Here is a 15,116-nt window from a genome sequence, read left to right as displayed (position 1 = left end):
CAGATTCAATACATGTATTCAATAATTACTAAGTTTCAAAGAACAGAAATGAAAACGATTTTCTTCCACCATACACTCTTACTAGGTGATCTCATAAGTTGTCACAGCTTTACCTAACTCTTAATACTCAAATTTGTATTTGAGAGGCTTCTCTCTCAAATATTTCTGCCTAATGAAAATACCTATCTAGATTAACCACAAGCACCTCCAATTCAACATGCCTACATCTGAATTAATTATCACCCTTCTACCCCAGAATAATGTGTTTCTTCTTGATAACAGCTATCACCAGTCAAAAATTTGGGCATCACCACATTCTTCCTCCTTAAAAACCCAAATTCTATCAATTCTACCACTCATGTATTTCTTTTGTTATTGTGTATATATGGATTTGTTGTTTTTTACCACTGTTACCCTATATCAAGCTTGCAAAATTTCTCATTTGGAATATAACAGTAGCCTCCAAAAGGAAGCCTAATAGATCCATCGCTAAAAATCAAATCAGGGGCACCTGGGCAGCTCAGTCAGTGAAGCATCCAACTCTTGGTTTCTGCTCAGCTCATGATCTCATGGTTAGTGGGTTCCGGCTCTGTGTCAGGCTCTGTGCTATCAGCACGAAGCCTGCTTCGGATTCTCTCTCTCTCTCCCTCTCTCTCTCTCTCTCTCTCTCTGCCCCTTGTGTTCTCTTTCTCTCTCTCAAAATAAATAAACTTTTAAAAAATAAAATAAAAAATTAATGAGGTTTCATAGGCCCTTAAGTCTTAAGACTATTCATAAAAGTCTATGGTTGTGTGTTTTGTTATCTAGTTTCATTTATTTATATCCTGTCTCCTTCTCCTGATGAGTTGCAAAGTCTGTTTTACTAATTCTAGAGCCAGGCAAATGCAAAAATCTACACAAAGTGAACATCCTTAGTTCATATTCAAGACTCCTGACCAACGTACTAAAACAATGTACAGGTCATAATATCAAATTATTGAGTCACTTCTCACCATCAAGTATTTTTTCTCCTCTTGGTCCTGGCACATTGAGATGGCATCCTGCGGTGGGATCATATTCCAAAGTCCATCACTCCCCAAGATAATGTACTTGTGCTTTTGGGGGTCAAGAGTGTGGACACTTGTGTCTGGTTCAGGTGATACCACAAACTCACCACTGAAGAAATCATAGCTCCACAAATCACCTGGGGGTGGGGGGCAGAAGTAAGAAGCAAGAAGTATTATTTCCAAGCTAGTAATATCATGTCAACAGATTAAAGGAGAAAATCTACATATTCATCTCAACAGATGTAGAAAAGTATTTGATAACATTCAAAGTCTACACATGATTTAAAACACACACACACACACACACACACACACACACACACACACACACAACTTCTTAAGCAAACTAGAAATAAAAGACAACTCCCTTAACATGATAAAAGTTCTTTTCTAACACTATACTGAAGGTCCCTCCCTGCATAGTAAGTTTAAACAATTAAAATCAGATATATAAACTGGAAAGGAGAAAATAAACTACCATTTGTTTCAGATAATTTTATTTCTACATGGGAAATCAAAACCAAATCAGATAAATTATCAGAAAAGGAACATTTAGAAAGGTTGTTAAATACAAACCCAGTTTATAAAAGTGAACTGTATTTCTAGACAATAGTAAGAAATAGTAAATATAAATTTAAACAATGTATTTATAACAGTTAACCAAATGTAAATATCTGGAAATAAATTTAACAAAAGTTGTGCAAGTCTTTTATGGACAAAATTATACAATTAGATTACAAAACATTAAAAAGACTATCTAAATAAATAGAGAAATAAACTATTTCAAAGGAAGACTTAATACTTTAAAGATGTTAATTCTCCCAAAAATAGCTTTTAAAGTCAATGTAATTCCAAGCAAAACCCCTAAAGAATTTTTGTAGAATGACAAGCTTATTTTTAAAATGTACAGGGAAGAACAAGGGCCAAGATTAACCAAGACAAGTGTGAAGAAAAGATAAAAGACAGAACTTGCTCAACAACGAGGAGTCTTAGTTGCTATCTGAAAACCCCTGCTCACCCGTAGGGTCAAGAAAGGATCTAGTCAAAACTTACAGAATAAATGTCAGTCACTTGGAAGAAAATTCTAGAAATAAAAATGAGCATTTTTATGTTCTTAAACTACCACATGACCAGTCTTTGGAGATTAATAGTTCACCCTTTCAGTGAGTGAGGAAAAGAAGTCCTCATACAGTTACCCTCCTTCTTGATTAGCTCTCTGTGAAACAATACCTAAACTCCTACCTTTCAGACGTATTAGTACAAACCTCAAAATGTGCAACTTAAGAACTTTTAGTTGACTCAGGCCATCAAAAAGATTTTTACAAGTGAGATAGAAAAAACATTTTACAGAAACCATTTATTCTTCTGTGATACATAATACAAAATAAGTGGAACAATGTAACTTTTCTTTTGCTCCCCAAAACTGGGGGAAGAGTAGAAAGGAGAAAACATTAATCTCTGACTCTTTTGTTTATAGTGAAATGTACTCTGAGTAAAGACCTAAATTAAAAGCAAAAGGTTTTCAGACAAGAAGGTGGTTTTTGCACTTTCACCATGTCTGACTTCTTTTTAAAAAAGAGGAAGCTCCTGGTCCTTTCTCTTCCTTACTTAAGCTTCCCTATTACCACCCAGCAGAAGTATTGGCCAATTCAAACATGCTCAGAGTCTAAGGAAAAAAATAATTCATATCAATTACTCCACTCTAAAAGAGCAAAATTCTTGCTAAACCAGCCCCTTGAAAGAGAAAGGGGCAATTCAGTCTTCAGAGTAGCAACAGAGTACACATACGGGCACCTGACTGGCTCAGTTGGTAGAGCATGCAACTCCTGAGCTTGGGGTTGTGGGTTTAAGCCCCATGCTGGGTTTAGAGATTACCTAAAAATAAAATCTTTAAAAACAAACAAAAAAGAACACACGGGACCACTAAAAGCTAATTATAATCCAGGTCGACTCACAAAGACACATTTAGTTCTTTATGTTAGCAAAACAAAGGTCTTTGGCTGATGAAACTTTTAAAATGAGCATGGAAACAGTTCAGATAAATATTAATATAGCAAGTACAGAATTCATAAGTGATGCTAAAAGCTTTCAAAAGCAGTTTTTCCTCATTATTTGGAATTACTATTGCCATTCCAAGTAAGAACATATGTCTAAATTTAAAATCTATGTAAAAAAAGAAATTCCAATTTTCAATATAATGCAGATTACATGACCTTTAAAAAGGGCCACAATTTCTCCTGTATAAACTAGTACTAATATCTTTATAAATTTAAAAATATTTTTAAATAAGTAATTTTTTTCACTTAAGAGGCACAGTGTGTCAGTTTCTCCCATCATTGGCAATGCCAACCTGAACCATTTGGTTCAAATGCTATCAACCACCACTGTACAGGTGCCCTTTTCATTTTGTAATTGATATGTAATCCAAAGGGTGATAGCTTTGAGTCTGTGTGAAATATCCTCTTGTCCACCAAAATATGTCATGTTTTAGCATTCATTAATGATTCTTAGCCCTCTATGTTTAACTGTATGTTTAACTTTAACTGTCTATAATTAACTGTTACTATGATGGTTGTAAACTGATGACAGAATAAGAACATTCTAAATTACACTTTTTGTTGTGTTTTCTAAAGAAGAGTTTCCCATTCTCCTCTACTTGTTTATAATCTTTTTAGTATCTTTATAAACTTATGGATTCTTTTTCCTTCAATATGCTATAAATTACTCCTGTCGTTACTTGCTTTGATGCTCAAGTTGCTTTAAATTTGCCAGTAAAAGTCCTTGGAGTGTTAATTTTTAACAAACTCATTACGTGAGTTGTATTCATAGCCAGATTTAAGAATATATGATATAGCCACAGTTCCTTATGTTACCAATTCAGAGAATTTACATGGCTTTACCTGAGATCAAATGAATGAGGATTAGAATTGGCCCTTGAACTAATTGTTTCTATCACTGACCTACAGTTTGTACACCAAAATAGGATCACAGAGTATCATTCCTGTACATTCTAAAGGGAGGGACCTTGGGCGCTGGGGCAGATGTAGTTGGTTGCCTGCTTGTTGGCTGTTTCCTTTTTGTCTTCAGTAGAGGCACTGGAGGGACCCCAGAGGAGAAAGAGGTCTTCCTTCTGGTTTCAGTATGTTTTCTGCTTTCTTCTGTGGCACATGGCAGCCCAATGCACAGGACACAGTGGTCCTCACCCCTAGTGAATTTCAACATTCCTCTCCCTACCCTCTTTGGGTGGCTTCCCACGGAGAGCTCCCAAACAACTTTTGCCTCACTTAATCCATTCTTAAAACTGCAACCCAAATCATCCTTTTAAAACTCAAATTTAACATGGTGGTATGGGGTGCCTGGGCGGCTCAATCAGTTAAGTGTTCCACTTTGTCTTAGGTTATGATCTCACAGTCCATGGGTACAAACCCCGCATCAGGCTCTGTGCTGACAACTCAGACACTGGAGCCTGCTTCAGACTCTATGTCTCCCTCCGTCTCTCTCTCTGCCCCTCCTCCACTAGTGCTCTCTCTCTTTCAAAAATAAATAAATGTTAAAAGAAAAAGTTAAAAAAGAAAAAGATGGATGGTGGTGATGGTTGCACAACATTGTAAATGTACTTAACACTACCATTGAATGGCACACTTAAAATGGTTAAGATGGGGGGCACCTGGGTGGCTCAGTCAGTTAAGTGGTTGACTCTTGATTTGGTCTCAGGTCATGATCTCACAGGTTCATAGGATCAAGCCCCCCATTGGGCTCTGCACTGACAGCACAGAGTCTGCTTGGGATTCTCTTCCTCAAGATAAATAAACATATATTAAAAACAATAATGATAAAATAAAATGGTTAAGATGGCAAAACTGTATATGTATTTGCCATAATTGAAAACACACGCACAAATCGAGTTGTTTCCCACTTCTACTCTGCACCAGTTTATTCCTATTAAGACACAACTCTTAACCACAGTCTAAAAACATGAAATATCTTCTCATTTTATCTGTGCCTCTTATTCCTGTATCAATCTCTGTTCTAGCTACACTGTCCTTTGTCAGAGCTCCTTATATTCACCAGCCTTCCTCCCATCACAGAGTTGTTCGTAAGTGCAGTTCCTATGCCTAGAACACACATTCTTCCACTTTTAACATCAAGTAATTGTTCAGACTTAAATATCTCTTGCTTCTCCAGCTACTAAAATACCATTTTATTTTATTTAAATGTTTTATTTATTTTTGAGAGAGAGTGCACGTGTGCAAGCGGAGGAGAGAGTGAAGGGGGGGGAGGGGACAGAGGACCTCAAGTGGGCTCTGCGCTGACAGCAGTGAGCCTCATGATGAACCGTGAGATCACAACCTGAGCCAACGTCAGATGCTCAACCAACTGAGCCACCTAGGCGCCCCTAAAATACCCTTATTTTAAGTTCTTATTAACATGCATACAAATATTTAGAGATGTAATTTTTCAGTCCTTTTTGTGATCTGATGAATGCCTCTCCCCTTCTCTAAACTGTAAGATTCCATGAGGACAAAGGCCAACCACATGCTTGACACATACTGTAATCAGTTATCTGTTCAATGAATAAATGATTTGCAAGATTCACATGCAATTCCATGAGGCAGCCACAAGAAGGCACCTTTGTCACATCTGTACTCAAGTAACTATAATCCTAATGAGTGCCTAAAAACGATACCAATTTCTGCTAAGCAAACTTCCCTCTTTCCCAAAACGCTAGAAGAAAAATGGCCACATACCATAAGAATGGTGCTAAATACGATAATTTAATTTACGAGCCAATAAGTATTATCATGCAACACGTTAAACTATTAATTTTTTTAATTAAAAATATTTTAGCAGTAGTGGGGAGAGACGGAAAGAGTACACGCATGCACCTATGTGCAGGGGACGGACGGAGGGAGAGAGAGAATCTTAAGCGGGGTCCACGCTCAGCTCGGAACAAGACACAGGACTCAATCTCATAACCATTAGATCATGATCTGAGCTGAAACTAACAGTGGGACACTTAGCCAACTGAGCCACTCAGGTGTACCCCATCAACAGTATTTAAAATACTCCTATCTATGCCACTGACTCCCAAATTGCTATCTCCAGCCTGGACCTCACCTACTGCCAATTTTCATAACCAGAAGTCAACTGGACATCAGTGGTTTTATGTCTGATAAGCACCTCAAACTAACTTGTTAAAAACAGAACTCCTGACCTCCTTTTACAACTGATGTTTCAGTATTTGCTATGTGATTAATAGCTGTTCAGTTAAAAAAAAAATCATTAATAAGGATATCTGCATTCATTGTTCCTTCTGCCTAATAAATTCTCTTGCCCCAGAAGACACCCATAGGTCTCAATGCCTCATCTCTTGATTCAAATGTCATTTTTTTCAGATCTCCTCTGAATATTCCATTTAAAATTACACCCCTACTTCCCACAACATTCCCTGCTTTATTTTTCATGATAGCACCTTTCACTACATAACACAATACATAGTCTACTTATTATTTCTTTATTGTCTGTTTTCTCCTACTAGAAGGTAAGTTTCATGAGTCCAGGAATTTTTTATTGTTTTGTTCATTGTGGAATCCCTAGAACCTAGAAGAGTACCTGGCACATAATAGACATTTAATAGATATTTGGTAAATAAATCAACAAAGATTCATTTATGAGTCATGAAGAAGTGGGAACTCTGTGTGGTTTTAAAATATGTGCACAAATTCATTATACTTCATAAGAAGCACAACTTAATTCTGCTAAGAAAAATTGACTAGATTTTCTAGTCTAGTTTAAGAGGAAGTGATGATGTGTCGCTTTTGACACTAGACCATAAAAACACATTATGGTTGTTGCACCTTGCTCTCTTGCATCACTTGATCAGGGGAAGCCAGCTGCATCAAAGAGCCCTACAGAGAAGCGCACAGGACAAGGAACTGAGGCCTACTTCCAACAGCCAAGTATGTAAGGCATCCTAGAAGTGAATACCCCAACCCCATTCTGGCTTTCAGATGATACCCATAGGTGATATCTTGATTACAACTACATGCGAGACCCTGAGCCAGAATCACTCCCAGGTTCTGAGCCACAGGAACCATATGAAATAATACATGTTTTAAACTAAGTTTGAGAATATTCTGTCAGATAGCAAGAGATAACTAATTCAGTTACTCACTCTGGGGAGATATTGAGTAAGATTTAACAACATTAAAAATGTACTTATCTATGAACTGAGTTTTCCAACTGGTATGCCTTGAATGGATTGAGTATGACCATGTGTTAGCAGGATGGGACCTGAGTGGCTAGAGCCTTTAGGCCAGTTACCTTCAGCCTGAAGTAGCCTCCTTCACTTACTGAAGAAATAGTATCATACTGTATGTGTATGTCATAGTATTTAAAAAATTTTTTCGAATGTTTACTTATTGAGAGAGACAGATATTGAGAGAGACAGAGCATGAGCAGGGGAGGAAGAGAGAGGGAGGCACAGAATCCAAAGCAGCATGGGGCTCAAACTCACAAACTGGGAGATTATGACCTGAGCTGAAGTCGAACGCTTAACTGACTGAGTCACTCAGGTGCCCCTGATGTGGTGTTTTAAAAGTAGGGGGCGCCTGAGTGAGTCAGTTAAGTGTCTGACTTTGGCTCAGGTCATGAACTCACAGTTTCATGAGTTCGAGCCCTGCATCAGGCTCTGTGCTGACAGCTCAGAGCCTGAACCCTGTTTTAGATTCTGTGTCTCCCTCTCTCTCTGTTGTTCCCCCACTCGCACTCTCTCTCTCTCTCTCTCTCTGTCTCAAAAATAAATACAGATTAAAAGTTGGTAAGTAATGTACTATGACCCAGCAATTCCACTTCTAATTTATATGCCTTAAAGAAATCTCATAGGTGTATATATTCATAGCAGCATTTTTTCATAGTAGCAAATGCACAGATATAACCTAACTGTCCAATCAGGGTGTGGAAGAAGAAAATACAGTTTCATAGTGAGACTGAACGTCTAATAGTCAACAATTAAATTAAAACTACATTTATAAAGATGAATAAATCTCAAAAACAACACACTGTGAAAATAGCAAGTTAAAAAAAGGTGTTTTGACTATGATAGAAAGCTAATCCAAATATCAACATTTAATTACTTATTTGTTTAACTTATTTATTTTAAATAAAGGCAGACTGCCACATGCAGACCTTATTTGGATGTGTCTGGAGTCTTGGAAGCTTAACACTACCCTATGTTCTCCTAACAGTGGACCTCGAGAGCTTGTTTGGAGACTCTAGCTGGGGAGCACAGCTACTAATATACCCTTAACCAAAGAAGGGTCCTCCTCTATCAGGGAAGGTCATCCTCATCAACCAAGTATGCAGCTTCAGGAGAGATGCACATGGAGCAGTGAGGGAGGAAGGGGACACCCACCTAGCCAGCCAGATCAGTCAAATCAACCCTGGCAATCAATGGGTTGACAGATGTCACAGCCAAATTGCCCTCACATCCAAGATCAACAATTTGAAAAATATTACCATGGACTCTCAAAACTATAAGAGATCCTCAAAGTCTTATATTCTCTAACTTCCTATCCACTGTAGAAATCTATGCTAACCACAATGGGTAGCCATTTAGCCATGTGAACACTTCACGGAACACTTCATGGTTCGTGGGTTTGAGCCCCACATTGGGCTCTCTGTCAGCACAGAGCCTGCTTTGGATTCTCTGTTCCCCTCTATCTGCCCCTCCTTTGCTTGTGCTCTCTCTTAAAGAAAAAAAAAAAAATCTCTCCAAATACACCAATCAATACTTTTTGTATTGACTATACATTCTGTAAGAAGCTCATTGAATGCTATTATTCAGTCTCCATCTCCCCCCCCTCACTATCCCAATAAAGAACAAAGATGCAATATAGAAATTTGACCTGGTAGCAGTTAATAAGAAAAACATCTAAAGACTGGAGCTATTTGAATAAAACAAATGTGATATGATTACTAAAAGCTAATGACAGGATTCCAGGACTCTTATTAGTAGAAGTACAACACTCAGGTAGCAGGAACTAAATATTTCCATTATACTTCAAATTGGTCACACCACATCTTGTAGAGTGTCCTCAATTCTGGAACATTTACTGAAGGAAACATCTAGAGGAATATGATAAGAATAATGAAGAGACTGAAATTAGCCTAGAGGAAAGACTAGAGAAACGTGCTAGGCAATTTTGAATAGGTAAAATCATGGTCATTAGGCAAAAGGCAAAATAAATATACTGCTTTGTTTTTGTTTCAGCACACATAACTAGAGCCAACATCTGAAAGATTCATGGAGGCAGATTTTAACTGACAATTATGCAAGTGTTTATACTATGAAATATTAGGATTTACTGAAGATATTCAAGCATGGGCTGAATTATTTCTTGTCTGAATTGCTCTAGAGATATCTCTGAACAGAAGAATATGTGAAACAGAAAAACCAGTTAGTTTTCTTGGTCTTTCTGCTCCTTCTTTTCCACTACACAATCACTAATAGGTTTCAAGGCTTAAAATGCTTGGCACATATACTTCATATATACATAATAACTTGGCATCTACTCTTTAAAAAATGTTTATTTATTTTTGTGAAGAGACTGTGAGCAGGGGAGGGGCAGAGAGGGAGGGAGAGAATCCCAAGCAGGCTCTGAGCTGCCAGCCCAAAGCCAGATGCAGGGCTTGATCTCATGACTGTGAAATCACGACCTGACCTGAAATAAAGAGTTGACACTCAACCGACTGAACCACCCAGGCACCCCAGAATCTAAACTGAAAGTTCACTTTACTTTTTGAACCTGAAGTGAGACCCTGCCCTCAGTCCAGTGAATTGCCCCATAAAAAACCCTCTATTCTTTAGTAATATTAATTCTCTACCAATTATCACCTTCCTCCCTCTTTTTCCTTGCTAAGAATTGAAGGACCTCTTACATCACATGCTTATACTATGACATGAATAACCTGGGTAACTAAGATAGCATTCTAGTTCTGCAAAAATCTACAAAATATGTAAAGTGCCTATATACTGCTACAAGCCCCTGAATAGTACCCTTGTCTCTAATTTTATTACCCTATAATTTTAGCCATTATAGCAGCCAAAACGACCCTTTAAAAACAAACTCGATAGTACCATCAACAATAGCCAAATTATGGAAAGAGCCCAAATGTCCATCAGCTGATGAATGGGTTAAGAAGATGTGGTGTGTGTGTGTGTATATATATATATAATGGAATATTACTCAGTGACCAAATGAAATCTTGCCATTTGCAACAACGTGGATGGAACTAGAATGTATTATCCTAAGCAAAATACGTCAGAGAGATAAATATCCTAAGATTTCACTCATATATGTGGAATTTAAGAAATAAAACAGATGAACATATGGGAAGAGAAGGAAAAATAAGATTAAAACAGAGAGGGAGGCAAACCATAAGAGACTCTTAAATACACACAAACTGAGGACTGCTGGAGGGGGTATCTGGTGAGGGGATGAACTAAATGGATGATGGGCATTAAGGAGGACACTTGTTGGGATGAGTTAATAACTGCATGTTATTTTTAAGTGATGAATCACTAAACTGTACTCCTGAAACCACTATTACACTATACGTTAACTACTTGGATTTAAATAAAATTAAATGAATAAAATAATAAAAAAATAAAATAAAAAACTGAATCAGTCCCTGTCCTACTTCGATAAGCGATAACAACAGCTAACATTTATAGAGTGCTTATGATGTGCCAGACACTATTTTAAGCACTTTAAATATATTGTCATCCAATCCTCACAAAAGAATGAGGCAGGTACCATCATTAACCCCATTTACAGCTGAAAAAACTGTACCCCATCAAGTAATTTACATATAATAAGTGATTTGCCCAAGTTTGTATAGTAAGTAAACAGCATTGGATTGGAGCCTTGGAATCCTGGCTCCAAAGTTTCTCTCTTAACTACTGTGGTATACTTCTACTCCTCAATTCCTTCCCAAGAGTATTTATTTATTTGTTTATTTATTTTTATGTTTATTTATTTTTGAGCGAGAGAGAGTGCAAGCTGGGGAGGGGCAGAGAGAGATGCATACACAGAATCCAAAGCAGGCTCCAGGCTCTGAGCTGTCAGCACAGAGCCCAATGTGGGGCTCGAACTTACAAACTGCTTAGATTATGACCTGAGCTGAAGTGAGATGCTTAACCAACTGAGCCACTCAGTCGCCCCAAAAGTTTGACCCACCCAGGTACCCTTTTCTCAAAAGTATTTAAAATGAAGTTCCTTATCATGGTCTAGCCATAAAGCCTTGTGGGGTTTAGTTCCTGCCTACCACCCATAATGTCTTCACCAAACTTACCTTACTTAGCCTGCACAGCCCTTCTTAATTGGGTAAGTATCCTCATCTCCACTTTCATTTTACATCTCTACCTCCTCTCTCTCACACTGGTTTCATTCATGTTCCTTAAAGACATCAAGCCCTTTCTTTCCTGCATTAGGATTCTGTGCTTGCAAATGACAATTTCCAACTCAGGTTAAGTTAGGCCCAAAAGGCAACTCAGAAGAAAACCCAAGTAGTTCACACAACAGACAAGAAGCTGGAGAACCAAGCATGGATACAGGTCAGTTTCAAGCCTTAGGCAGGAAAACCCTACCATATCAATGGGCACTGCCGAAAGAAGTCAATACTCCTAAGATGAATTCATTCCAACCAGTTTCTTTGTTTTTAATTTTTGTCCTTACTAGAGTCACAATTCAAAATCCTAGAATAGAGAATCTGACTGATTTAACTGAGGTGACCTATGTTTTACAAAAGGAGCCTGAATAGGAACGTCTAAATTAAGACTGCACATATTAGGGGAGACATAATTCCCAAAATTTCAGTATGTTATTTAGTAGGAAAAGAGAATACATGCTGGACAACTCACCCATCCACTGCCCCAAATCAAATACCTACTGCCTAATGGCTTTGTGGGAATGTTTTGACTATTATTTTCCTCGCCCCCTTCTCCTCCTTCAGGTCTTAACTCAAGTAATAAATACTTTTTTAAAGAATGTTCCTTGATCATCCTCTTTAATGTAGCCTTCCACTGTTACCCACTAATCCTCCTACCAATTACAGGTATATCACCTTGGTTAATTCCTTTATGACACTTTTTAGAACAATTTTCCCATTTGTTCATTTACTGTCTAGTTCCTCCACTAGATTATAGGTTCCATGAATGCTAAGCCTATCTGCCTTTGATCACCAAAGACGAATTAAGAGATAGTAATATGAAAGGTAGAATGATCTTTTGAAAATGCAAATCAGATGGTGTTACTCTTTACCTTAGTATCATTCAATGTTTCCCAGCACACTCAGACTAGAATGCAAATATCTGCCATGATATGGCCCATGTCTGCCTCATTAACTCCAGTCTCTTGATAATTCCTAGAACATGTCAAGTTCTTTCCCAATTCAGGATCCAGGCCTGAAATATTCTTTAACAGACTCTTCACAAGAATAGCTCCATCTCAGCCATCAAATCTCAGCTAAAATAACACCTCCTAAAAGGAGCATTTCTATTACATTATATAAAAGTTTTTCCATTCTAAATTATTTTTTATTACAGAACCCCATTTCTTTTCCTCACAGTATTTCCTAATCCATACTTATTTCATTTACAAGCTTATTTCTTTATTGCCTATCTCCTCAACTACATAGTCTTGTTCCGTGAAAACAAACAGAATATATCTACCAGTAAAATCTCTCCAAAGCCTAATTCAGTGCCTGGCACTAAGTCAGTACTCAAGTTTCTGTTAGAGGAAAGAAGGAAAAAATCAGTGTTTCCTAAAAGAAATTTGCTATACAAGAAAATTTAACTGGCACATCCCAGGTAAGATATTTCTGTAGCTATAATCCTCTAGCCTTTCTTCCAAAACCAGGTAGACTAGAAAAGAAGTATTTTTATTTTGTAATGAACAATTATTTTGCTAGCTAAAAAGAAAAAGAACCTTAAAGGCTCTTAAGAGAAATATGAAAGGCTGAAGGAAGCACATTTAAAAACAGTTTTAAGGGTAACACCAAGCCCAGACATACATATACTTCCCTAAGTATAGGTAGGAATCAGCAAAACATAAAATGTGACTCCCCATTAAGAAGCAATTGGCATTGGGGCGTCTGGGTGGCGCAGTCGGTTAAGCATCCGACTTCAGCCAGGTCACGATCTCGCGGTCCGGGAGTTCGAGCCCCGCGTCAGGCTCTGGGCTGATGGCTCAGAGCCTGGAGCCTGTTTCCGATTCTGTGTCTCCCTCTCTCTCTGCCCCTCTCCCGTTCATGCTCTGTCTCTCTCTGTCCCAAAAATAAATAAACGTTGAAAAAAAAAAAATTTAAGAAGCAATTGGCACTGAAATCCGTATTTTAACCTTCCCCTGGATTGAGTGTTAAAGCATTTACTATTAAAACAGCATATTTCTACCCCCATTATCTGTTAAATGAAGGTTTAGTTCTTAGTTTCCTCTTTTATGTTACCACCATACACTGTAGAAAATGTAATAGGATTTCACTAAGTAAGTCCTACTTACCAAGCGCTCTTGCTACTGCCAGAAAAGGAATCTGGTCAATAACTGTACTCCTTCTAACAGGTCCATTGTGAGTGAGCCGAGGTCGTTTCCAAACTACACGATTCACCCCAGACTTGTTCATCACACTGAAAAAAGAGTTCATAAAAATACTCTAAATGAATAAAATATAACAAAGTAGGTCAATGTGTCAAATACCTAATACAATCAATTATCACGAAATAATGACTTATCTATTTCAGACACAAAGATGCATAAGCCAAGATTCCTGTTTAAAGAGCAAAGACAAAATAGGGTAGATTAACATGGGGAATTTGGAGATTACTAAGGTAGGTTAGACAGAACAGAGTGGAAGTAATGAGAAGAAAAATGAGTAGATAACTTGTCAGAGAAAAAAGCAAGGTAATGTGATAACTAACAAAACTGAGGAGAGGAAGAGGCTATAAATAAACAATGATAAAAAATTAAAAGGGGAAGGTTATGTAGTTTTTGAGACTTGTACTGAAAATGGTACAAATTCAGTTTTAATATTCTTAATTTGAGGCATAGGATATACCTAAATAGAAACAACTATGTATTACAGAAATATTTCTGTAATTAGAAGTATGAGAGTAGACTTTGCAAGCAGATCAGCTGTAGAGATATAGATGTGGGAGTTACAGAACAAGGAAACTCTTAAAAAGGAATGTGGCATAGGAGCAACAGAAATCTGTAATTAGTATATGGAGAAGTTAGTACATGTTAGGGTACCTAAAACATGAAAATATAGTCAATCTTTGAGCAAAAAAAGTAGTAACACAATAGAGATGGTCTCTCTGCAGTTACCTGGCATGACTGAAATGGTAAACTGACTCTTAATTTAATAACCTGCCTGGATTAAAAAAAAATCTACACAAGAAAAATGTTCCTCTGGAAGGCTAGAAAAGTTGGGGAGAAAAACACAAAGAGAATTTTCAAGAAACTATATTAGCCTAATTGATATTAAGTCTACCTGACAGATACATGCAGAAGACAGAGGGTAATTCCCAAGACTCTGAGACAGATGACACTAAGATAATATAATTAAGTCTTCTCACTTAGAACTCCCGTGCATCCAGAAACCCTTTGATTATAATCTGAAATTTCATTTCATCAACAGCAGGCCAACTGACAATAACATGAGGTTTTCTTGTCAGTTATTTTTCTCATGATTAATGAGTACTAAGACATCTTGATGAATACATGAGTCCCTTATCAGTTGATTATGTTGACCTTGAGTAGCATGACTCTATCCTCCTAAACTTGATGAACACCAAAATAAAACTGGCTTTAAGATTTAGAAAGCTGTGGGGTGCCTGGGTGGCTCAGTCGGTTAAGCATCCAGCTTCAGCTCAGGTCTTGACCTCACAGTTTGTGGGTTCGAGCCCTGCATCGGGCTCTGTGCTAACAGCTCAGAGCCTGGAGCCTGCTTCTGATTCTGTGTCTCCCTCTTTCTCTGCCCCTCCCCTGCTCATGTTCTGTCTCTGTCTCTCAA

The 15,116-nt window shown here is 37.6% G+C and overlaps 1 protein-coding gene across 1 annotated transcript in view; it reads right to left on the bottom strand.

Moving 5' to 3' along the window:
- PPM1D (protein phosphatase, Mg2+/Mn2+ dependent 1D) overlaps nt 1–15,116 on the bottom strand; it is a 47,366-nt gene that overhangs the window by 8,867 nt on the left and 23,383 nt on the right. The window contains exons 3-4 of the mRNA XM_027034283.2: nt 13,607–13,731; nt 993–1,183 (exon numbers count right to left, since the gene is read on the bottom strand). Of these exons, the coding sequence (XP_026890084.1) occupies nt 993–1,183; nt 13,607–13,731 (316 nt within the window). The remainder of the gene's footprint in view (nt 1–992; nt 1,184–13,606; nt 13,732–15,116) is intronic.

This window comes from Acinonyx jubatus, chromosome E1, assembly GCF_027475565.1.
Source record: "Acinonyx jubatus isolate Ajub_Pintada_27869175 chromosome E1, VMU_Ajub_asm_v1.0, whole genome shotgun sequence".
Lineage (NCBI taxonomy): Eukaryota > Metazoa > Chordata > Mammalia > Carnivora > Felidae > Acinonyx > Acinonyx jubatus.
The sequence above is the reverse complement of the archived record's forward strand: the minus strand, read 5'-3'. Positions and strand labels throughout refer to the sequence as shown.